Raw genomic sequence first — 26806 nt, forward strand, 5'->3', positions numbered from 1 at the left:
TGTTTCACTTCATTATATAGAATTTAAGCTATTAAAAAGGAATCTATGGATTACTTGTATCACTGTTCATGTTGGCAGATATGCAACATGAAATTGGATCTGAGTAATCAGCAATAATGCAAGATTCATAGGCTCCATTTTTATGTATATTTGTATACTTGATTCAAGTTTAATGTACTTTTATTTAAATTGTGAAAAAAAGATGTGTGTCTGTTTATTGTTCAATTTTAGAGTATCCTGCTTCAGTATATATTTGCCACAGACTCTGAAATAAACAAACTTGAGAGATACTTTCAAAAAATGTTAGTTAATGTTATATGTGTGAGTGTCATCCAAGAGACAGCTGTGCTTTGAGCAAAATGCTAACATACTCACAAAGACAACGTTAACATACTGATTTATAGCAGGTGTAACGTTTACCATAATCGCCATCTTAATTTCGTACAGTTCAGGATGATTGGAATATTGTATGTTGAATGTTTGCATTTTGGTCAATACCTAAAGTACAAGACAGATCTAAATTATGACCTTCTGGTGGTGCTATATAAAGTGAGAGAATAACCAAAGTTATTGCATATCATCCTGAGGGGATCGTAAATGTCTGCACATAAGTTCATGGTAATCCATCCTATAGTTGTTGAGACATTTAATGTAAAAAAACACAAAATGTCAACGTAATAATGTTGCAACAGGAAAAGTCAAACGATCATTCAAGTCAGTGGGATTCATTTTCTGGGTAACATGGATATCCAGAACAAATTTCCTACAGCTGTCGAGATTTTTTACAAAAACCCAAAAGTACAGATGTCAAAGTAGCTCAAGTTCTTAAATATCAGCCTGAAAAATTCAACTTTAGTTGGGTCCTCGACTGGATGTGAGATCCTGGCCTCTCCTGCCCTGACCCTTTGCTGAACCTTTTCTCCGACTTTTATTTCTCAATTAAAGTGCCTCTTCCAATCAGAAAAAAACATATTTAAATACAATCATTTTAGAGGGTTATACACAAACACAATCAAACACACACACACACACACACACACTGACCTCTCAGCAGAGGCAGCATTCAGTATTCTGATGAACACCCCCCGGTCTGTGCTCTATCACTCTCACTTCAATTCTACATAATAGAGGCCAGGTCATTCATTAGCCTCCTTTAAACTGTCAATTGGAGGAAGAGGCGGGAAGAGTGAGAGAGTATGAGTCCAAGAGGGAGAGAGAGACACACAGCCTGTCTCAGTGTTAGAACTGATAGGCCACTAAAGCCTTTTATGCCAGTGTGATCTAAAGCACAGCCATTCTTTCACTGCTGGTAGTTAAGAGGGAAATAAAGTCTGCTTAATCTTCTCCTTCATCTTACACCCGCAACCTTCCACACGTCCAAACACACTCACACAAAACCACACGCTGCTTTGGATGACATTTTTATTGCATGTTTGATATGTAGATGCACATTATTTTTTCATTATGCCAAGAGTCTTTCATTCTCTTTTTGTCTTGTTTAATCTTCTACATCGCTCCACACTTTCTTTGTGTAGCCCTTTTAAATACACCACCATTCAAAAGTTTGCTATCCCCTGCCATGTGACATCTCAGAAGACTACTCTATGTTTTTGAATGGTCTTTTATTCTTTTAAATTTCCTCTTTACAAACAGATATTATTTTGTATGAAGGGTTTGTATTTTACATGGAGAATAAAAATGGTGTACAATGGTTCAACCAGACTGACATCTGAAAGGGCACAAAGAGACAAAGATCCCTGTGAGCAACAGTTGAATAGAATAAAATCACCAGTCATTTGTAAAAGAAACTGGAAGCTTAAAGCATCAAAATGTGTGCAGATTAAATTAAAAGGAGGTTCCTGTTTCGGTAGCGGCAGTTAAATAGACAATATTTTTTTTGAGCCAATTGAAATTATTGTGATCAGAGATCCAACTTAACTATTTACATGGACACTAAATAAAGTGATCTGATAAGATGTGCGTTTATATGCCCCAAAGCATTTAATCAGAATATAACTGTTTTAAGTTGCTCAAAGTGGTTCCACCCACTGGGAAGTGTTGAATCAGCCAAAAATATAAGAGGAATTTCTTTTTCTGCCATTATTCTAAATTTTCAATTCCTGCAATGCATAAAGTAGAGAAGGTAAAGAAGTGATTCCGCCTGTTAATACGAGTCAGTAGTAAGCAATGTTAAGTCTCGGGTTATTTTCTGTAGCTACAAATCACACCTCATTTGCAGTCTGTTAGTACACACTACAATTTACCAATGTTCCCTAAGTGTCTCATATGCAGGCTACTGCTCTACCGCTACTGGTAGCGATAGATAATTGTTATGTCCAGTGACTCCTTAATTCAGCCTCTAGCAACAATAAGACACATAAGGCTATATTTTCAAAATCCAAAAATTCATTTATTTATCAAAGCACTAGTATAAGAATGTAGTACTAGCAGAGCAATTAACATAGGATTGGATTAAGCATTTACATGATTGTTAGGCGCTAACATTTTCCTATTGACTGGACTATCAAATGTTTACACCCCTCTCAACCTGACTGAAAGTTCCTTCCAATCAGACTGGATCAGGCCAGTCTATTCCTACTGAAGTGGTTATGTGATGTATTTTAATTCTGATTGGGCTGATATTCTGATTTTAAGTGGAATATTGGGGTCCACATAAACACACCTAGTGTCACGTACACAACAATGCCTATCACAAGCTGGATTAAAAGGCAATGTGCTGCTTTAACAAAGCCATTCTAAGGTTAGTACTATTAGAATTGGATTGGGGCAGCACCTGTTATGTCCCCCAGCCGTTTGTAAGCTGTGTATTTATTACGTGTATGTGTATGTGTATATGTGCATTATGATCTGTCTGTTTTAGTGGAGAGTTAGACCTCTCTTTCTGTCCAGAGACTGTGTGTTTTGTGTTGAGAGGTGTGAGGGAGATTTGATAACGATCGTGACGTCACTGCTGCTGGATTGGCTGAGCAAAGGGCTTGGCCTTCATAACTCCCGACCACACCGGAAGCCGGAGATTCGTTCATGGCAGCAGCGCACCGTTTCTCCTCTGGTTTTGGTGATAGTGATTACTTGTGTGTAATTTTCGTTAAGTGTGTGCTCGTGTTTAGCTTGCTTTACTAACCCTTGTAGTCTGTGTTAAGACCAGCGCCTTAGGGCCAACTGAGTCGTTTGTATATACATTGTAAATGGTCACTTGCACTTATTGTTGTTTGCACGGAGCGTAGGGGTGAGCTGCTATTTCTGTTATACCTGTTTTCTCCTGTTTTTTTTTAGCCTAGGGAGTTAGGCCTAGTATTGTATTTTTGTTTCTCTTATTCTCCTTAGGGATTAATTATTTCGCCGGTCGGTAGACAGGTTGCTTTTTGTTTGTTATTTTGGCCTGGCTTCACCCTGACATCATTGTTCCATTTGTGTGCGATATTGTACTGTGTGTTTTTGAGTGTGTAGCAATAAATTGCTCACCTGTGTAATCCTTACGTTACGCACTGACGATTTGTTGCCTTTTTTCCATGTTGATTTTGAGAGTCTGAACGGGTTTCAGAGGGACACTCAGGGCGACAGTGACATTCTCCGACTGATAATTAAGAACTTCGACTTTCAGGAGGCAGCACTAGATTGGATCGGGGAGTATCAGCTGAACATACTATAAACTAACAAGTCACAGTTAAAACCATTTCAGTCTAAACACTGATAATACTGCAGAAGGCCCCAAGAAAAACAGACAAACTCAATATTTAGAGCCTAATTGCACTGTTGTGGTTCAATAATGATTGAGGGTCACTGACATTTCTCTGGGCTCTACATAAATGTAAAATCCACGTTCCAACAGTATTCTCCCATATCATCCTAAATTGTGGGGGCATCTGTGATGTGGAAGCTTGAATCATTTAATTGTTCTTCTTTTGGGGCCAAAACGTTTCAAATATAAATAATACATTTGCTGTCTAAATTACACTGTTTTTGTTTCTTTGTTAAAAAAAAATCTATTATTGAAGAAAAGGAGAAACATCAACATAGCAGCTGATTCCAAAATTTGGAACGGTAGTTTAGGCTTGTTCTGTATTTCTTTATTTGTGCATTGCCTTGTCTCTTCTCTTTCTACTTCTGTCTTCCTCTCTGGGCTAAAGAACACTAACTAAAAATAAAAAAATATAAAATAAATAAACTTCTGTTTACTTTGTTATGTGCTGTAGCAGCATATTTTTTTTCCACAGTGCAGGGTGCTCCTGCTCTGTCTTCTGTCAATCACCAGGCACTCCAAATAATGTTGTACAAACAAACCGTCTTATAAACTTTCTATTATCACTGTAAAAAAAAAAAACCCTTGCAGGTGCCTTAAGTTTCAGTAAAAACAGTGCCTTTTTTAACAATGCTGACAAACTGATAAATGCTCAGAAATATCATCCAGAGGTTGAGAGTAATTAATGAGTTGTAACTGTAAAACATAGTGGTGCTCCCCAATTAAAAAATAATCTCACCCAATACACACACATACACACACACACACAGGTTTCCAGCTCAATGGCCACAGGACCATAGTCGCCCCAGAGAATTTTGGTATGCGTCACTTTCCATTTTGTCTTCCCCACAGAATGTGTGTATGTGTGTGCTCATATGTCAATGTCGGTCTGTCTGTAAGAGATAATGAGGCAGTGTGTGTTTCACCCAGCTAACCCTTGGACGTTACCATCAAGCCCTGTGAATTGGCAGCTACAGTGGAAAACTGGGAGCACAACTTTGTCACATTGCTGGACTCTGTTTTGACTTTCTCTGCTCAGCTCAGCTCTGCAGCAACACATCCATCCCAAATGAGTTTTCAACTTGTTCCCCAAACCTCAACAATGACAAGCCTATAGTGCCGGGAGGAATTATTGCTGCTCAACAGCCGTGTGTCTCTTTATTGGAGGTTGTCAGGATGTGACTCAGACAGTGACATGATTTAAGAGAGCAGGAGGAATTGCTTTAAACAATACACGACTAACAGCCTGTGAAAACGTTGGAAAATGACACACTTAGTGACTGGCTTTTTCCATCTTTCCAGAGACAATGTTTGATGAGCTGGTTATTGCAACTCATGTGAAAACACAAATCCCTTCTCTAATACAATATGAAATCAAAACAAACACATAAGTCAAGTGTTTTTCTTCTCACACCTCGAGCCCTTTGTTTCCTCATCTTCTGTGCATCAGTAAATTTCAGTAATCAGTAAGAAAGCTCTAATAAAGGTGGTAAGCATGTTTTATTCTTATTTTTAATACAGGGTGTCAACAGTTAACTGTTTATTGCTTAACCAATCGCTTTAACGCCAGTTACGCATGTTGGTCTATAGATTAATTTGCTACTCTTCAGTTTACTGGACTGCGCACCACCAGCTCTGGAGGGAGCTAACATTAGCTTGCTGCACCGCTCATTTTGAGGATTCTACTTGTAACATTGTCCTGACCAAACAGCTTTGCTGTGGAAACATTGTAGAAAACCCTCTCTGGTCTCCCCCAGGTTGCCCTGGTGAGTAAGCGGCTGAATTTTCAGCTGCAAACTCTCTTTAGTATTAAGTACTGTTAGCTCTGTTAGTGCTGTTGGCAGTATCAACACGGGCAGTGATGCTAACATAGTTAATAGTGCTGAAGGTGTTATGCAGCTCAAGATGGAGGTATTGGCTCACTGGGGGCTACCTGAGGGGAGGCTGGAGGGTGGCCACGATGTTTCCACAGCAACACTGTCCTGCCACGTGATGGCACTACTAACCGTTGCTGAATCGCCAAATGAGCAGTACCGCTCCCCTCTGACTTGGGCAGTGAACAGTGCAGAGCGGCCCACGCTAAGGTTAGTCAACCAGCAGAGACCAAAGGGTGGGCAGCGGGCACTATGTTTCCTGATATTAACATTGCTAACTTGCTGTCTGTTGACAAAGCCAACAGAAAATAGAATAAAAGGCAGGACATTTACATCAAAAAATATTAATATTTTACCAACTCTAAATGGATACTGATTTTAAATGCAGTGCCAAAGCTCACTGATTCAATGGAGAAATATTTTGAGATTTTAACCAGGTTAGTTAGAAAGTAAAGAGCAATTTTTGGTTTTTTGCACATGGAAGCCACCCATTAAAACCACAGTCTGATCTGTTGGCCACTGTCCAACTGCATCTGAGCAGACTGGCGTTAAGTGGCTTACTCAAGTACATATCATCAATGTTAATGTGGGAGGGGTAATGCACTCTTTCATTTTCCCCATTCAGGAGGAAAGTGTGTACACACAGATTCATCATGAGGGAAATGTTCTCTGTTTTCCTTTATCAAAAATAGATATCAGTTTGTTAGGTTGAACTTGTCCTGGTTTACACTTAGCCTTACATCACTAGAAAAAAATTGCAAATGCAAGTAGGGTTTGGAACCTCTCAGTTCATTTTCAATTTCAACAGCAGTATGTCAAAATACCTCTGGACCGAAGTGGATAAACCTACAACCAATCACAACAAAATGTGACGTAGTGCTGAGAGACAAAGATGAGCATAATGCTGTTGCTGTTTTTGTCATTAGAATCTGAAAATACAACTTCAACAGAAAGTTCCACATCAGCTGCAGCCATCTTGGTTGTATTCGCAAATGTCTCAACACTGCAGTTCAAACACTAGTCTAGGTTTATCCTTGCCGTAGTTTTCCCGGCATGAGGGTGCTTGAGCCAGAGCAGAGGCTCCAAAAGTTTAAAACAAGTTTAGGGGCGGCTGTGGCTCAGAGGTAGAGTGGGTCGTCCACTAATGGGAAGATCAGCGGTTCTCCAGTCTGCATTTCGAAGTATCCTTGAGCAAGATACTAAACCCCAAATTGCTCCCGATGGCTGTTCCATTTGTGTGTGAGTGTGTTAAAACTGAGTAGCAGGTGGCACTTTGTATGGTAGCCTTATCCCCCAGTGTGTTATGTCCAGTGGTCGTATGACAAGAAAGGGGCTCTACAAATGCAGGTTAATTTACCATCACACTACTGGGAAGCAATGCAGGAACAAAATATTTAAACCTGACCATAACTGGTGTTTCCCAGAGGTTAATCCTGGCTCTAATCGATAACAATCAAATACCTCAATGCTTTATGGGAAATTAATGAGGAGTTTGCTCTTTCAGACACACTGTGAAAAAGTCTAAAGCTTGGCATTTGTGCCTGAATCCAACTGGACTACATAATCACAGTTGGGCCACATCAGATTTCTAACTTGATAACTCAGGGTGAGCTCCTGGCACATTATGTCACAATTTATGTCAAAGGTATTTCACCATTTCAAAAGTGAAAGCTTTAAAGCAGGTCTGCTCTCTGTCTTACCTTCTTTTTGGACTTGAAGACATTGCAGCGGAAGACATTACTCTGTCCGTCTCTAGCGATGTAGCTGAAAATCTTCAGATCCTGGGAGTCATGAGACACATAGAATATCCTGAAATATAGAATAAAATAGGTCAGAAATAATTTAAAATAACAATGTGAATAGGATTCAAAACAGAATCAGAGCCTGGCAGCGTTTCTAAATGTATCCTAAGACACAAAATAGGCACGCAGCCCGTTTGTCTGAGGTTTCAATGTGACAAAAATAAACACTATTTTAAGTTTATTTTAATCCGAAGGCATCAGACCAAAATTTCAGCTTTTGGGCACAAAAAAAAAGAAGTAAAAAAAGTTGGGGTTAGATTAGGGGGGGAAGTATTATTCAAATAGAATTAACTGGCAAGTACAGACTATTATTCTATGGGACTTTGAGAGAGGGCGTTCAGTGACACACATTGAAAGTAAACTTTAATACAAAGTTTTAAAAAAAGACTTCAACTGCCAACAGTGATATTTTTCAGAGTGAGGAGGAGACAGAGGAGGTAATACTATCACAACAAAAAATACTGTGTGAGAAAGCGGATGCAGTGGGAACTGAGTTTGAGACAATCATCGTGTTCTCCTGGTAGGGAGAGACTGTGTGCAGCCAACAGCAAAGAGATATACAATATCCTGCACAGCAGGTAAATAGGAAGAAACAAGTTTGGGAGCAAAAGGGGGAGCAAAAGAGATAATACACAATAACCTCCAGGAAGGAGAACATTGTATGAGTTAAGCTCTTCGCTGGATCTAATTTATGATGACAAAAGAACGCTCCTGGAGTGATAAAGCATTGCAGATGACAATTTGATGTCAATACGGAAACCAAGGAGCTGGAAACTGTTCAGTCCAAATGAGACAGGAGAGTTTTTGTTTCATTCGACCAATTCTCCACCAATGTTTCATTCAGCCAACTAAAAATTTGAACGTTTTTGGAATAATCTATAGATGACAGGAATGTATTTCCCATAAAACCTAAAAGGCATTTACATCAAAGCTCTTTGATTTTGCACTCAACTCCTGAAGTCAAATGGGAAAAGAAAAAAAAAAAAAAAGCTTTTACAGCCTTTAACAATGACCTCATTATACAGGTAATTTGTATTACATTTTGAGTGGGACATGTTCACTTGCAATATTTTGTTCCACAACAGAAGGAAGTAAAATGTTGTTTTCTGAAGCATACTTCCTCCACAATAAACTTATACACTGATCAACCGAAACATTAAAACAACTAATAGGTGAAGTGAATAACACTGATCATTTTGTTACAGTGCAATGCTCTACTGAGGAACCTCGGCTCCCGCAGACAAATAGTGTGTTGCAGTGTGGCATGGTGCATTGCCTTGTTGGGGGGCTACTGCCATCAGGGGTACTGTTGCAATTAGAGGGGGTAATGGTCTATAACAATGTTTAGGTGGGTGGAGTCCATAAAGGGGCATCCATATGAATGCCAGGACCAAAGATTTTTCAGCAGAACATTGTATTGTAATAAATTCATTGTTCATTGTTATTCACTTCACCTGTCAATGGTTTGAATGTTTTGGCTGATCGGTGTACCTTATAAATACCAGTGGATAGATTCAATATTTTTTCCTCAGACTGTGTTTCCAGTCAACATATTGATATGTAAAACATTTTTCATCATTTAGTAGACTAAACTCCTGATGCCTCTGGTTACTATTAATGGAGACAGGGTTGAAAAATCTGTCATCTTTTCCCACCAAAATTAGCATGTATGTGTTTTTTTTTTTTTCTTTTAATTGGAACAGACAGCTTAAATTAGGCAAAAGACTCCTTTCCCATTGCCAGCCTCTCTGGTTTGTATTCTCGCATGTCACGTTCCACGTCATGAACACGTTGGAAAACAGGGTTAATTAGCAGCATTGAGGCCAGTAAAAATGTTAGTCAAGTGAAGTCAACTTTATTTATATAGCACTTTGAACACAGAGTTGATCCAAAGTGGTCTTACAGCACACGGTAAAAAACAGAAAACAAAAAAAAATGCAGAGAAACACAAAAATCTGAATGCTAATATCAAAGAAATATTATTGCACCTATAGCAAAAAACTGTCTCCTTGTTTGTATACTGTCACCACATTGTGACAGCACAGCAGAAATGACATTTATATTACACACAATTAAAGGCTAGTGAGTAAAGGTGTGTTTTAAAATGACCCTTGAAAATCTCAGTGGTGGGGGGGAAGGACATTTCCAGAGTTTTGTGGCAGCGACAGAGAAAGCCCTGTCCCCAGAACACTTAGTCCTGGACCTCAGGATACACATAGGTCTTTGGTCAGATGATCTCAGTTAGGACAGTTACTGCTTTTTATATCTGTTACTTTTTCAGTCTCTCTTTCAAACTTGGTGCTAACTAATTTGGAATGTTGTTCGACACTGCTGGGATCGAAATAGATGGAATTTATGGCTGAGTTGGCAATGCGTCACAGGAGTTACCAACAATTAAGCTGGAAAAGGGGCAAAAAATAGTGTGTCCACCGGGTGTCATGTTTCCATCACTGCCAATCAGAGCTGGCACTGATAAATATCCATTACTACTGCAGACTTATTTGTCATGTGAATGAATGCCAAATGTAACCTTCCCCACTGAAGACAAAAGGCAGAAATTAGTGGGTGTTACTGGTTTCTTTGTTCAGTGGGAAAGGAACTTTAGACCTTTAAGCCATTCCTATCCCTGTATATAGCCTCATGTTTATTTTTAGAGCCATGACCAGACAGAGCCTTCATCAGATCTACTGACCCCACATTATTCCAAAAGAGTTTCTGAGTGCTTCAGAAAAGTGTTTGTAGAATTCAATAAAAATGTGAAGGGTGCACAACTGTCTTCTGCAGACTTCTCTGCTTTGCGACTGCAATTTTTTCACTTGTCCCAGTGTGAGATTTAACATTCAAGATGAGCTGATGATCACAATACTTAACATGTATTCCTTGTCCTGTATAATCAAGTTGTAATTATAAAACTAGACTTGCAGACAGTGTGAGTCTGTGATGAGAGAAAGGGACTGCACAGAACACAAGCAAAAAGGCGGCTCCCTATTGAAAATGTTTTTTGAATCATTGTGATGAGCTTAATCTATATTCACTCATGTTTACTTGTTTTGGCTGTAACCCGAGGGGAAAAAAAAAATCTCTATCAGCGTAACAAACAACTAAGATTGTGCCACCATTATGCTTTTTTCAAGATTATTATGATGAAATTCTTTCATCTTTCCAAATGTAACAACTGACTGCAGTCTACATTACTACTTCATAAAGAAAAAAATGAATGATTGAATGAGTGGAGAAGCAAAAAGAAGGCTCTCCATTGCAAAAAGGGATTCCTAAGTCTTTGCTGTGATACCATTTAATCAGTACGCTCATAGAGAAAAATAGCCTTATCCATCCTTGTGTGTTTTGGTTGTCCCGAAAACCTTTATTAGAGCACAATAAGTTACTTCATCAGCATGAAGATTATACCTCCTTTTTGCTTTGTTTTGTTGCTCAAAATTTGGAAGGTTAATGAGTTGTTGGTGTTGCTTAATACGATTAACTTGAAATATCAACTGGTTGAAAGAAGTACCAGAAACCTCAAGCAGAACAGCTTCCTAATTGGGCAATTAGTTCCATATTAAGGGGCCCAGTGGTATATTTGGGGTAATTCATCACAAAGAGACATTGGACAACCAGGCAAGACCAAGAAATTAGGTGACGATTATGCAAATGTTGTGTTTGTCGAAATGTGTGTCTGGGTGTGTTTGTGTGTTGGCTTTGTATGTTTGTGCATATTTGGGTGTATGTGTTGTGTGCTAGAGATCAGGGTCTCATCTATACACTCAGTGACATTTCTGTAGTATTTGTTTTGGCCTTTTCTGTGGGAGCCAGACTGGCTGAGGTCTTGCGGTATAGATGGTGTCTTTGTCAACAGAAACTGTCAAAATACCAGACACAGCTATCTGCAGTGACTCTCTCTCTCTCTCTCTCACTCACACACACACACACACACACACACACACACACACACACACACACAGCTGCAAAAATATTATGTCCAATAACTCAATTTATCATAGATGGATTAAATCTGGTTTAATTTCCCAGAGATGCTGAAGTCATTAGCTGCAGTTTGTCTTAGTCCCAATTACTTGAAATATTCACTACATGTGTTAGAAAATGCCAGCTGTCAGTTCTAGACAAACTAATTACATGTGAGATTTCAACAATGCAGAATTTCAGACAATATAATGACAATAATGACTGGATGGCAGGTGAGGATTTCAACTTAATTTTACAGAGCAAAGAAGTAGGAATGTAGAAAAACCCACTATACTGCAGAAAGTGTTTCCTTTGAAATGCTTAAGTCTTGTGTCGAGGATTAAAACAATGCGATATAAATTAGTCCTCAATGTTCTTCTTTATCCTGCCTGGTAAAAACTACAACATATTACAACTTGGCTTTTATTTTCATAGGTCTGGTAATTGATTGGATCAATAATGATGCTGTTGCACTCACCAATCAGACAGGTTGTAAACAAGCCAACAGTTTACATAGATTAATTAGCTACTACCTTGTTTAGATGTAGAACATAAAGGGAGTGCACCTGTAATGTCAATACTAATCCCTCAATGCACAGGAGAACTGTGGGTGCACACAACTACAGTAAGCAGGGGAGGCTAAAATCCTGTCTGTGGACTGTGATGAATGTTAACATGAACAGATTTGGTAACAGATTTGACTAAATTATTGTTTTGTTTTTTTACAGCAGGAAATTAATTTATACGTGCAACATTACCCATCCGTGGGTAACCACTGAGAATATTTTTGACTGTTTACACATGTTAGTTTACAGGTTAATTTTGCTACTCTTCAGAACTGGTTCTAGCACTATGCTGTACCACAACAAAGCTAATGAGGTATTAATTCACTGGTTTGCTAGCTGCCACTGCTCTGTACTGCGTATTACCTGGGTAAGGTGGGAACTAGCTTGCGCTGCCGCTTATTCAGCGATTACTGCTGCCAATGCCATGCTGACCCATCTTGGCATTGCTGTGGAAACACTGTGCACACCCTCTGGTCTCCCCCCCCAGCTCGCCTCTGCGAGTAAGAAGCTTTATTTAGAGGAGCAAAACCTGTTTAGCATTATTAATTTGCTCTGCTAGCACCATTAGCAACGTCAAAACGGCTAGTGGTGCTAACAGAGTTAACACTACTAAAGAGGTTTTGAGGCTCAATTTTTAAGTCGCTCTCTCGCCGGAGTGACCTAGGGGCCTATTGGAGGGCATTCTCGGAACCCATCGGCTGTATTCGGCATCTGACTTCTGGCAGACGGTGATACAGCCTCTGTGGGCAGACCCCCGATTTTTTGGCATTCCGGTTTGATTCGGGCGGAGGAGGCGAATTTACGTTTCCGACTTCCATTTATATATAAGTAAATATGCTGAACCATTGCGATGGATTCAGAGTTTGCAGTGATGGCAATTATGTTCCGCCTCGTTAGTTCACCGCACGGACCGTTTAACCTGGCAACAACTGCAGCTGGCTCAAACGTGATTGATCAATATCACGCGGACTACAAACAGCCTACAACCGGAAACCAGGGCTCTTCCGCTCTTCTTCCGGAGGCAAGATCTCCGGGGTTTGCCTACAGGCTCTACATTCACTGAATGTAGAGCCTGTATATAGAGACTAATTGGAATGTGGCCACACTGTTACCACAGTAACGCTGTTCCAGCACCATGGGTCAGGGAGGGGTTACCAGCAGTAATATCTGAAAGAGCAGCAATGCCAGCTAGCTCCTGTCTAGACGATAAGCAGTACAGGGAAGTTAGCTAACCTGCTGAGAGTGAAGGGTGGGCACCATGTCTCCACATGTTAACACCTGTCTATTGGCAAAACAGATAGAAAAAAATGAAAGGCAAGAAATTTACAACACCAATAATTGAAATTTCACCCCATCTAAATGGATAGCACTTAAACTGCAGCACTAAAGCTCAGTGAGTGAATGAAGCACTGGATTAAAAGGAAAGCGCCTCTAGTTTTTCATGTCATTTTTTCTTTCCTGAAAAAGAAGCGGTGAGTTAATAGTAAATGGGTGTTGTTGGGTTATAGAAAACGAAATTAACTGAAATCCCTAGCCCACACCATGACCAAAACTATGAAAAAATAACCCAAATAAACTAGTTTTTCATTCAGGGGTGTTATAACAGCTATTTTATCCATACAATGCACATGCAAGCCTGAGTAAGCATCAATAGTAGCCTTTCCAATTTGCTTACCACAATCATGAGCAGCACAAAACAGAAGATGATCTGCTGTGACGTTACATTTTACACAGTACTTTCTGGAAAATAATAATAATAATAAATTATAAATAAAACGACATTATGCACAAGGGATTACAGTGTGGTGAGGTGGTTAGCTGGAGATTAATGACAGTACCAGAGCAGTTCTTTAAGTGTTTGTGTCAACAAACACAGGGGGCTAATGGGGTCTCTTCAGTATTATCAAGCCGTGTCATCTACTGGGAGAAAACTGACCGCTCCCATCCGGCTCCACTTTACAGAAACCTTTAAGTTGTCTCGCCTTTCAACTCTTTCTCTCCCCTCATCTTCCCACCTCCCAAACACTGTGATAAAAATCAATGCCCCGAAAGATTTCTTTCTTTGAAATCTAAAAAAAGGGGAGAAAAGTCTTATCTTCTGCCAATTGTTGCCTGGAGAGAACTGAATCTTATTCAAAACATGATAGGCAATGATAAAAAGAAACATTACATGCTGCCAGACGAGTGAAGCTCAGCCAAGAGTGAGTAAAAGTGAGCTTAGCTGACTGGCTTAGCTGACAAATCCCCCAGCAGCGTGGAGATGACGGCTCAGATACATCTCTATCAACTGTCTCTAACAGGAACAGCTGCCAAACATCCAGGTAAAGATGCGTCAGATAGATCACAGCTCAGAATGAGAGAGGCAGGCTCAACATGAAAGCCAACAAAGATGGTTAAGGGCTAAATAAATCAGACTACAAATACTGCCAACGGAAAAACTTCTTATCTTGTATTTCAAGAGGGGTTTGCTTTTCCTGTTTAAAGTTACAATCCATATAACTTTCACATGAATGAACGTCAGTAGTGTGCAACTCAGTGGTAGGTCTACAATAATACAGCAGAACAAAATAAATTTGTTATATATCAGTTTACTTGAGAGATTTTTCATTTTTCAACCCCCCAAAGCCAGCTGACATTGAAATGAAACTGTTTCATCTGCTGCTGGAAATCAAGCAGTGAGCTATGACAGAGCAGGTATGCCGATCCCAACACATATAGTGTAATTAAAAAGCATAGTCATCAAAAAAGAATAGATGGCTCCCTAATACTGCAAAGAGTCAGACAAAAGTCATAACTTTCTGCAAAATAAAAACATCTACACACTGTGGAACGTGAGTGATCAATATAAATCCATTTTAATTTAAGATAATCTAGATAATCAGAGACATTTGAAGGATGATTCTAAAAATGAGATAAGGATTAAATTAAAATCTACCCATACGTCTCCTGGAAAGATCAACTGTGAATGATTTTCTATCAGTGTTGTGGGATCAAAATGTGTCTCTCCAGACCCATCATTCTGCAGCAACATTTAACTATCATGCAAGGAAAAACGCACTGAGAAAAAAGGTGCAGCAGAGTCTAAGTTTCTGCATCAGCAGTTCACTCAGTAGACCAGACTGCAATGTCTGATACCTGTAGAGGCACTGGTGCCATCCTATTACTCATGATATCACATAATGAAGACATCAAAGAAAAAAAATGAACATTGAGATTTTCTGTAGCGTTTAATAAATCAGTTCATAGCTTCGATTAAGAGCACTGAGGTCATGTCCTCAGCATTTTGGAAAAGGGTCTTGCTGCAGAGCTTCAGGCTCAGGCCCACCTCCTCCGCTGCACCCTTTCTGGTCCCGAGCTTGGAGAAGGAAGTCAACTGTGTATGCCACAGACAATCATTAGAATACAAAAGCATGTGTTCATTAATTTGAATAACCCACACAACCTCTGCCAATAACAACAAGGTCAACAATACAACCTTAAAGCCTGGGCAAAGCAAAAATAAATATGAGTAATGAGTTTGTTACAAATGTGAACAATGAAAAAAATCGCAAAGTATATCATATTAGGTTTCAAAATCATGAAAATGAGAAGTATTCTCTGGTCTGAGACGCTAGGTGTGTGTTTGCTAAAGAAGCTGAAGTGAAGATTGAGCTGCTGCCAGGGTGTCGTCAGGAGCAGGCCAGCTCTTGTTAGCAGCTAAACCTGTAGCACGGTAACATACAAGACCCCCAAGCCAAAGAACAGTCGCTGTGCAATTCAGACTCTCATTAGCAGCTAAATCAGTAGCACAAAGCACACATATCAAAAAAGAAGAACGAGCCACTCCATGGCTACAGTTTTTCAGTAGCTAACCCTGTAGCACACACAGTCTATGTTTGCATCACACACACTCTCAGAACCAGGGAACAAGAGCCACTGCACAGTGATAGCCTCTCGCTCAGCAGCTAACATTAGCACAACACACAGCAAGGAGCTGTAACTGCCAGTGGGCCGGGTTGATAGGCTGATAGACTGATGGATACGTTAGTGATGCCTACTTTGCTTGTATTTATATAATTGTGGCATTTCACAGACATGTTTTATGTATTTATCAAACTGAAAAGGCTCAGAAAGCTTGTGGAATGTAGCAAACTTGCTGCTCACACACAGGATGCTGAAGGAAAACACACTGATGCCACACACTGCACTCAATGTTTGTAGTGATGTGGTATTTATGGAGTAGAGGAGGGGTTATATTGAGGGTTGCTCCATTGCGTCATCAAGAAGGCTTTTAGGCCAGTCCAAAAAATAATGGATACAGACATGGTGAAAAACTGTTCTGAGTCCACAATGCAGTAGAACACAGTTCCCAGTCTTTTCACATTTTCCAACATGTAAAATGTGTTTGGAAAGAAATCACTGATTTTGCTTTACCAAGACTTGGATATTTTAATATAACTGTAACTTGTACTAACCTAACAACTAACCTAATTAATTAATTAATTAATTAATTATTATCTAAATAACCTTACCTTGGTGTTTGTGAAGGTTGTGTGGAAGAGGTTATGTGGCAATGAAGTTAACTCTTTTCACCCTGTGTAGCCTATTATACAGTGGTATTGAAACATAAAATGCACTTATTAATTAAAGATAAAATCGAAGAAAGAAACACATATGTTGCCTAAAGGTAAACCACATGTGATCAGTCAGCTTATAAAAGGCTTTGTAGCACACATGACATTGTGACACGTGTGACTTATACAGCAGCATGGGTATAATACAATGCAAGTTAAATATACACTCAGTAGGCTACTTTATTTATTACCGATACGCAAGATAAAAACACATGTAATAACATGATTTTCCATGGGTCCTGGTGAGGGAGCACCAAAGATGGGCCTGAGCCTGGAGCTCTGCTGTAGGATGCAACTGGCATTTGGGGCATTTTAGCAACCTGCTGGGGACAGTTAACAGCTAGACCTTGGGGGATACTTTAGAGCAGTGGTTCCCAACTGGTCCAGCCACATAGGTCCAGATTTCTCCTTGGTCATGGGTTCAAGATCCACAAAGTTTAAGACATTCAGTGTCATACTTGCATTTGAACATTCGTCCAGCTAGCTTGCTGTCTCTGTCAAGTAGCTGTCTGTTAGTCGCTCACTCTACAGCCAGAAAACGCTCTGTGCTGGAAATCCACTGTTTTTTTTACAAACTTGACATGTTGTGGTCCATTTAGAAAAGACCCATGACCCACTTTTAGACTGGGACCTGCCAGTCAGGAACCACTACTTTAGAGGGTTATGCAAGTATCTATCAGACTCAGTATATAAATTTGACTATAATTGCGCCAAAGGAAATATAAAGAGGGTCTAACAGTTTTTCAGCATTATATTGCTGGCTGTGTGTTTTTGAAACTTTTTTTTTTTTAAAAATGCTTAAATATTCATAGTTATAAACATAGTTAATGAAAAAAATTAATGATACACATTTGTTACAGACTTGATCTTTTTGGGGTTTTCTGGAGTAGGGGGACATGAACTCATGACCTTAGTATCTCTAAAATCTTGGCTGCTGCCCATTTGATAGAAAAATCTCAATAAGAAAATGTTTTGGGGTAGGGGGGCTAACAAAGAGGGAAGGGGACACTTGCCCTTTACACCTCAGGCACACATTGATTTTAAGTCGCGGGTCACTGTATCCCAGTTTCAACCAATCATTCACAACTACTGATCCAGCCCAATCTAAGGCACATTCAATAAATCTGGCACAGTTCACCTGTTTCAACAAACTCACTCCTCTCATATCTTGTGTTCCTTTGCACCATAAACACCAAGTTGGCATTGCGGCTGGGGTGATCTCTTTTTATCTACAGTGGTTATTCCTAATCATTTAACTTACACTTGAATTTACTGTTCAAACTGTACTGACTGTTATGATTATCTGTGATAGTAAAGTTTATTGTTCAGTGATAAAATACCTTGGCTCACAACATATCTGTCAACACTCTTTATAACCAGCTTCAGGGATTATTGCCAAATTGTGCAGAATAGCTTTTTTCTTGTTTTCATTTAAAGTTTTTTTTAAATCAAATTCAAATGGCACCAAGATTGAACTTGTTATTGACAGGAGATCATGAGGAAAAGACTGCAGAGTTTAGTGCATGAGACAGTGACATAAACAGAAGATGACTGTGTTTGAAAGCTCATACAGTGTGACTGAGAAATAGAGAGATGGACGCTCATAGTAAATGAGAGGCAAAAAGAGAATGTGTGAAGGATCACGAGCGAATATCTGGATGGAGAGAGGAAGAGGAAAAAAGGGCGAGACAGCAGAGCAAAGCAGATGATTCATGACTCATCCGGTGAGTTAAAGTTCAGCGGTGCATTAAGAGTTTGACAAAAACACTGGCGTTCCTTCATATTTAACCTGCTGCTGTCTCGTCTCCATCAGCAAAATGGAAAAACTGCCAGCTTCTGTTTAAAGGCTGCGCACAACTCTCAATGACCACACACTCTCATTCACACACATGCAACTAATAAGCCTTTCTTGTTAACAGGCTGAGTGTGTATCATGCAGCAGGCTGTGATGTGATGTTTGAGTAATGGAGTGGGCTTGTTTTAGAAGGCCTCTGTCATTTTTCCTTTCATAAATTGCAGCCTGTGAAACACAACGGCTATAAATCAAAGGCTAAGAGGCGATGCACCACACACACAGCATCGACAACTGCACACTTACAGGGAATCAATACAATAACTCACCTGTGCCAGATCAGGCTGTAGATGGGTGTGTGTGTGTGTGTGTGTGTGTGTGTGTGTGTGTGTGTGTGTGTGCCTATTGCACCAAGAGAATCATGTTCGAGAATAAAAGCCTATTAGATCTGCATCCTCTATTAATATAATCTCTTTACATCCTGTTATTGGACATCTACAAAACCTCCAGTATCAGTTTCAGTAACATGAAACATACATGAGACACATGCAGTGTGTCACCCTCAAACCATCGACTCGTGGATCAATGTATTAAATATCGTAAGAAGAAAGGCACCATTTTCAGCCTACAAGTGATATGTGTTATACACCACAAATGAATCATTAATGAGCTCCATAATCTCTGCACATGGTCAAACTGTGGTCAGTGGTGTTGGAGATTCTACATGAATTAAAGATTCAATTATGTCTCCTCCACTGGACTAAAAAGTAAGCTGAAAGAGAAGGTGGACTTTGATGCGTCAGTTATATTTATGGAGTATTAAAACTTTAACAGTCAATTAGACTGACCTAAAAGGGTTAATTAGTGCCGTTTGTAAGAATGCCTAGGTTTGAGTGACAGGTTTAGTGCCAATCAGCTGCACATTGTAGAAGTTACAGCCTTTAAATGACGGAGCTTTTGGGCAGTAATTACAGCATTCTCTGTCCATTAGGCTAATTGGTGGAAGTGTTACGATACTAAGGAGAATACAGAGCCAGGATATGCTGTGTCTGCAAGGTTAGTTAAAATTCTACGTTTGACACATATAGACCAGTTAATTATACAGTCAACCACCCCCAATTCTTTCTTTAACTTTTTTTGAGGTAGTTCATAAAGGTCAAACCTTTTAAAGTTTTTTTTTTTTTTTTTTTTTTAAGCAAAATGTTTTTTCACAATGGGAGGCAATTTCTCTCTTATTGTCTTTACATATACACTAATCAGCCAAAACATTAAAACCACTGACAGGTGAAGTTAACAACATTGATCATCATTCGTGCGGATGCCACCTGGCACACTCCCCCCGCCTAAACACCAGTGCAGACCCCCCCCCCCCCTCTTTATGGCAATGGCACTCCCCTGTAGCAGTGGCCCCCCAGCAGGACAGTGCGCTGCATCACCCCACAAAAACTGCTCAAGAATGACCTACGGAACGTGACAAAGTGCTCAAGGCATCAACCTGTTCTCCATATTCCCTGGATCCTCATCTGATCAAACATCTGTGGGATGTACTTGTACCCCACCTCACAACCCACAGGACTCAAAATATCTGATGGTAACACCCTGATGCCAGGTACCAAAGGACACCCTCCAGAGGTTCTGTGTCCATGCCTTGACAGGTCAGAGCCAATTCTGGTCCAAGGAGGACCCACCATGGATTGGGGGTACCAGCATGTCCCTCAAATGTTCGATCAGATTGGTTATCTGGGGTGTTGGGAGGTCAGACCGATGCCTTGAGCTTTCTGTCACGTTCCTCTGGTAATGCCTGAGCAGTTTTTGTGATGTGGCATAGTGCATTGTCCTGCTGGGGGACCACTGCCATTGACAAGTGTTGTTGCCATGAGCGAGTTTATTTTGTCTGCAGTGGTGTTTGGGTGGGTGGAGTGCATCAAGTAGCATCTACATGAATGCCAGGACCCAAGGTTTCCCAGGAGAACATTGCACTGTTACAAGATGATCAATGTTATTCACTTCACCCACTAGTGGTTTTCATGTTTTGGCTGATCAGTGTATGTAGCTGTATGTGTGAGCTGCCCAAATGAATTTACATTGCCACTTACATACTGGAACCTGTTTGAACTAAAATACTGTTATGAGATGCCACAATTTCTTTCTCTTTTAGGTTTGAAGAGGCTATGCATTTAATCAGGCTGTCCTATACTTCTGAGTTTCTTAAATCATCATAGGGAGGATTCCTCTGCAGTGAGAAAGCACCTAATTTTGTGAAGCTTATCATAAAAATGATATGGGCATAATAACTGATCAGACTGACTGTTCCAGTCTGGGTCAGCTGGGAAATAAAAAGATAAACATTCTATGCTGCTCTCATCTCTCTGTTCACCGTCTAATCCACATTAAGCTTTTCTCTTTCCCTTTCTCCATGGGTTATCATAGGATTAGCAAGACACTGATGGGTGTCCTTTCTCATTTTAACATAGAAAAAATATGTGTTGTTGCAGGATTTTATCAGTTGCCTCATGACATGCCCATCCCTGGATTCCACTGGGTGCAGCTGCACCACATTTCGGCTGCAACCAGGTTTTGTCCTGTCCACCACACATTATGTCATTATGAATGACATGGATCAAAGATTTGTGGCTGTGTTTTAGTTGTTAAAATACATTCATTCTCATGATTACTTGTTTACATGCATTTCTATTTATATTTACAGGGTGTTTATTTAAAAAAAAAACAAAAAAAACGCCTGGATGGTGTGGTTCCACATCCTGTCCAGCTCGACTTGCTCTGTGAAACATGTTGCAACGTCTAAAAAATAGACTAAATGCCACATGCTGCAGTGTATATGTTGGAATCCAAGGCATTGTCATGAAAAGAGTGGTTGCGATCAGGTCCAGTGGCCGGTCGCAGCCATAGTGGGTTGCAGCTGCACACAGCGGAACACAGGTGTGATATCCCACCAGTAGCCCAGTGTACTGTCTCTGTATTTACCCAGATGTTAAGTGTGTGTCTGTCTCTGTCAGCCAAGAGTAAACAATGTATGTGTGGCGGTGAAAGTCAATCATTATGTGTGATTTCTTATGATTTGTAGGCATTAAACTAGTCTTGTGATCTGTTCACAGCCTATATAAAAAAGTATCTAAAACATCTGACCTTTGACCTTAATCTCTTCGACTGTTTTAACAATTAGTCATTTCATTACGGGCATTTTTTGCATTTTAAGGTTATTATCCATTATTTACACTAATAAACTCAGCTTTAACTCAGAGGAGGAACTCTATCACTCTCATTCCTGGCAGTCTTTTAGATCCAGTGTTTTCACTGTTTGAAGGGTTTTTACATTTTGACAGCAAGAACCAAGCAGCCTGTCAGTAAGACGTCAATGTGTGTGTGATTACTGAGCTTCAAGTTTTTTTTCTCTTTTGACAGTTAAGTGAGAAACATTTTCATTTGCAGATTGATGTTCCTCGGTTCGGGGTGTCTTGGCTCAAAACTCCAACAGACTTCAGCTGTAGACTTAAGCAGGGTATCACCTCAAACAAAAGAACATGTACAGAGGTTATGCAAAGCCTTTTGACTGTGCCACACAGAAACCACCCAACATTTCAACAGAAGGAGAGTCACTGTTCTGCTTTATAATAAAAAAAGCCTTCTTTTTCCTGCATATTTTAACACTCTTCTGTGATAGCCCCAACCTAAAATCTTTTCCAGAACAGATTTGGCAACGCTGAGAAAAAACAGACTTAATTACACAGCATACTGATCAGGCATTATGTTGATTAAAAATGACTATAAAAGGCAGGGTGAAAAGGTAAAGGTTCATTAACAGAAAAACTGTTGTGTCAACTCCACCTCCGTGTGGCCACATAAAGAAAATCCCTGAAATTATAAAGCCCAGTCTTGGCAATTCTAAAAGTAACACAACACAACAGACTTAATCATCTAGCTGACAGTCAATTTCCTCCTGCACTTGTTAAAGTCAAGGTTAGCAGCTCCGTCTCATTTCTACTCTCTGATGCATTATTTACTAAAAAGGTAAGTGCCCCAGTTTTTGCATGTATATGGACACATTCTGGGGTCTTTTATGAGAAATGAGAGCACTAAATCAATATCTCACACCCTGCAATAAACTGAGCTCAGCTAAGACAAGCTCTCACATTCTCTGAAATAAACACAAACCTCAAAACAAATCAAGATGGGTTAAATATTTATGTGGTATTCTGCCTCAGGGGAGTGGACCTTCAGGGAAAGTCTGTTTTGGTCATATGTACACGTTGGTGTGTGCAAGCATGTGTGGATATGTGCAACAGTCTTGACTTTGAAGCTGCAGGATGCTGAGGAAAAAATGTTAGAGACAGACATGACAATTTTAGAATTACTCCAAATATTTTGGATGCCTCAATCCAACTTTTACTCTCCTGATACTGAATCCAATTCACGATCCAAAAGCAGTTCTCTCTTTTCCCCACATTTTTTTTTAACAATTTTTATTTATTTGTTTTTGTTAACAATACATTGCAATACAGTCTCCTCTGGATTATGGAGAATTAAAAAACAAATAACAAACAACAACAACAACAAAATCAAACAAACAAACAAACAGACAAAAAATACAATCATCAAGAGCAGAGCCTGTATACAATTATATAAGATCCAGTCTCTCCTTATATAATAACCATTTCCCCCATCTTTTAACAAATAAGTGTTCTTTCACTTTCAACTTGTATGTGAGATGTTCCATCGCTAATATGTCGTCTATGATTGACATCCATTGTTTGTTACAAGGGGGGTCAGTCTTGAGCCAGTTTTTAGTAATGGCCTTCTTCCCAGCCACCAAAAGAATCTTGATCAGATATTGGTCTCCTATATGCACCGATCCATCCAAATGTCCCAAGTACAGAACAAGACAAGATTTAGGAATCACATAACCCAGCACATTGCAGAGAACTGAGTGAACATTCCCCCAGAAGGGCTGAATATTTGTGCAATTCCAAAAAATGTGTGTGTGTGATCTGAATCTATGTCATTACACAGTCTCCAGCATGGCTGGTGAGTACTCAATTGTTTGCTTTTGATTCTAGGTGTAACAAAATATCGAATTAAATTTTTCCAGTTAAATTCTCTCCATCTCAGTGACTGAGTAGTAGTTTGGTGTGCTTTCCACAGATCGTACCATGTCCCTTCTGGAATCTCCTCACCCAGCTCTCGTTCCCACTTGGTTTTAACATATAATATTGACTCCATTTTAGATTCCATTAAGCAGCCATATAGAACAGATACTGCTTTTGGAATAGGATGACTATATGCCTTAATCAATAATTTTACGATAGGATGAATTTTATCCTCATTTGTTTTGATATGTTTTATATAATAATCCCTTAATTGCAGGTATCTAAATAAATCTTGATTAGTTAGATTATGTTCATTTTTTAGGTCTTGAAAACTTTTCATTTCACCCTTTTTTAAAGTTGTGCATATGGCTGTAATTCTCTTTTCTGCCCATTGTTTAAATGTCTCATCAAATTTTCTTGGTGCAAATTTGTCATCAAAAGCAACCCATTTTAATAGTCCGATTTCTTTACCTATTTTTAATTGTTTCACTGTGGAATACCATATATCTAAAGTAAAGGATATCACTGGGTTTAACTTATGTTCCCCTCTTATGTAAGTAGAAGATTCAGTTTCCCCTATAGTTGTTTGAATTGGTTTTTTGTGAATAGAAATTTCAATATCTTTCCATCTAGCTACATATCCATCACACCAGCAAATTAATTTACGTAGTTGCGCAGCATGAAAATACTCTTTTAAATTTGGGAGTGCCATTCCCCCTTTGTCTTTAGGTAATTGCAGGGTGGTATAGCGTATTCTGGGTCGTTTACCTCCCCACACAAATCTTGAGATGCATTTATCCCATTTGTGAAACTGATCTTTTGATACATGTACTGGTAAAGATAAGAACACATACAGTAAACGTGGCAAGATGTTCATTTTTATCACGTTGATCTTATCGATTAATCCCATTGGGTAAGTAAACCATCTGTCAATATCTTCCCTTATGTTTTTGTCAATGTGTTCATAGTTGCTTCTATATAATTTGGAAAGGTCTTTAGTTATGTTTATACCCAAATATTTGATTGATTTGGCAGCCCAATTTATTTGCCATTCCTTAAGTTCTTGGTTTGGTGAACAATTGAACATGAGAACTTGAGTTTTAAGTATATTCACTTTGTAACCTGAATATAACCCAAAAGTTTCTAGAGCTTGTGTAAGCTGCTTAAATGAATTAAGTGGGTTTTTTAAATAAATTATAATATCGTCCGCAAATAGCCCTATTACATGTTTTTGTTTATTTATATCTATGCCAGTTATTGAGGGGTCTTGTCTCATCATCTGGGCCAACGGCTCAATGTATATGGCAAATAGTGTTGGACTAAGGCAACAGCCCTGCCTAGTTCCTCTCTCAAGACTAAATCTGCCTGACAGAGAGCCATTGACTTTAACCCTAGCTGTGGGTTTGTTATAGATAGACCTGATGCATTGAATTGACTTAGTATTGAATCTAAATTTTTCCAAAGTTAAATATAAGAATTCCCAATTGACTCTATCAAAAGCTTTTTCTGCATCTAAGCTGATCAAAACAGCTGGTATATTATCTTTGTGTATTTTATGTATAATATGTAATATTCTTCTAATATTATCTTGCGTTTGTCTATCCCTAACAAACCCACACTGATCCTCGTCTATCAGATCTGGTACAAAATTTTGGAGTCTATTTGATATAATTGAAGTGTACATTTTGTAATCAACATTCAATACTGATATCGGTCTATAATTTTGGCAATTTGCCAATAGCTTCCCGGATTTCTTTAATTGTTATCTTTGCTGTTATCTGCTCATTTTGTTTTGTGCCTATTGAGTCAAGGAAAGTTTTAATATCTTTCTGATTCGAAGCTGGTGACTCAGAATAGAGTTCTTTGTAATATTCTCTAAAAATATTTTCAATTTCTTTTGGTTTATATTTGGGTTTGTTTGTTTTTGGGTCAAAGATTTTATTGACAGTGGTTTCTGCTTGTTGTTTCCGTAAGCGTCGCACCAACACTTTCATTGCTTTGGGACCTGATTCATAATAGTTCTGTTTTAAGTATCTTGCTTTTATTTCTACTTCATGTTGGAGTAGATTGTTAATTTCTTTTCTCACCTCATTCATTCGTTTGTTAACTTTTGGGTCAATTTTTCTGTTTCTCTTATGCTTCTGTTCCAAATCTCTCAATTCCTCTATGTAATTTTTATATCGTTTTATTCTTTCTCTTTTGTGATTGCTAGTAATTGCAATCAGTTTTCCCCTTATCACCGCTTTTAAAGCATCCCATAGTATAGCCGGATCTGTTTCTCCATTATCGTTTTCCTCCAAGTAGGTCCGTATGTCGGCCCCGATTTGCTCAACCACCGATTTATTGTTTAATATCCCCACATTCAACCTCCATAATGTATCTTTCTGTCTACAGTTCAAGTGTATCTTCAAATATATGGCACTATGGTCGGACACATCTGCCACACCAATCCAGCAATCTTGTATTATGTGTCTATTTTCTGTCTGCATAAAGAAATAATCAATCCTGGAGTAAACCGAATGTGATAGTGAGTAATGACTAAAATCCCTCCGTAGTGGATGAAGATCTCTCCATACGTCAAAAAACCCCATCTCCCCCCATGTATTCCTGACCAGTTTTGTAATAGATTTTTTACTTCTCTTAAGACTAGTTGTGTCCATATCGTGGTCCATTAATACATTAAGATCTCCCCCACATATACATATGCCCTCCGCCTCTAATGCAATGGTGTCGAATAAAGACTTAAAAAAATCTTTATTACTCTCAGGTGGGGCATATATATTCACCAATGTTATCATTATTTGGTCTATTTTCCCTTTTACAATAATATAGGTTCCTTCTTTGTCTTTTATTTCCTTTATGCACTCAAATTTAATTGCGTTAGACATGAGTATTGCTACTCCTCTTTTCCTAGCATTAGAATGTGAGCTGTAATAGGTGTTCTTGAAACCAAATTTCTTTAATTTCTCATGTTCTGCTTTAAGATGAGTTTCCTGTAGAAAGTTTATTTGCGTCTTTCTTTTGAGCTTGGTCATTATTTTAGCTCTTTTGACTGGGTTTCCCAGGCCATTAACATTCAAAGAGAGAATCTTAATTGCTTCTTTGGTGTCCATAAATCCCTTTTGTTGTGTTAACCTCGTGAAGATACATCAACAGGCTCTCAGTTAAACATTCATGAACTCTCAATACTTTCAGTAACTGTTTGTAACTTATTTGAACTATATACAAAAAACGTGACCTCCATAAAGAGATGTCAACAACCCTCCTCTTCTGCTGACTCTCTTCTTGGTTTGATTTGGAAAAAATTTCATGAAAAAAGGGCCCCCATCCA

The 26806-nt window shown here is 39.0% G+C and overlaps 1 protein-coding gene across 3 annotated transcripts in view; it reads right to left on the minus strand.

Annotated features, from left to right (window-relative positions):
- Positions 1–26806, minus strand: part of LOC125895518 (carboxyl-terminal PDZ ligand of neuronal nitric oxide synthase protein-like) — a 260775-nt gene that overhangs the window by 114994 nt on the left and 118975 nt on the right. For all 3 annotated transcript variants that reach the window (XM_049587420.1, XM_049587419.1, XM_049587422.1), the window contains one exon: positions 7335–7443. In XM_049587420.1, the coding sequence (XP_049443377.1) occupies positions 7335–7443 (109 nt within the window). The remainder of the gene's footprint in view (positions 1–7334; positions 7444–26806) is intronic.

Source organism: Epinephelus fuscoguttatus, linkage group LG10 (assembly GCF_011397635.1).
Source record: "Epinephelus fuscoguttatus linkage group LG10, E.fuscoguttatus.final_Chr_v1".
In the NCBI taxonomy this organism is placed as follows: domain Eukaryota; kingdom Metazoa; phylum Chordata; class Actinopteri; order Perciformes; family Serranidae; genus Epinephelus; species Epinephelus fuscoguttatus.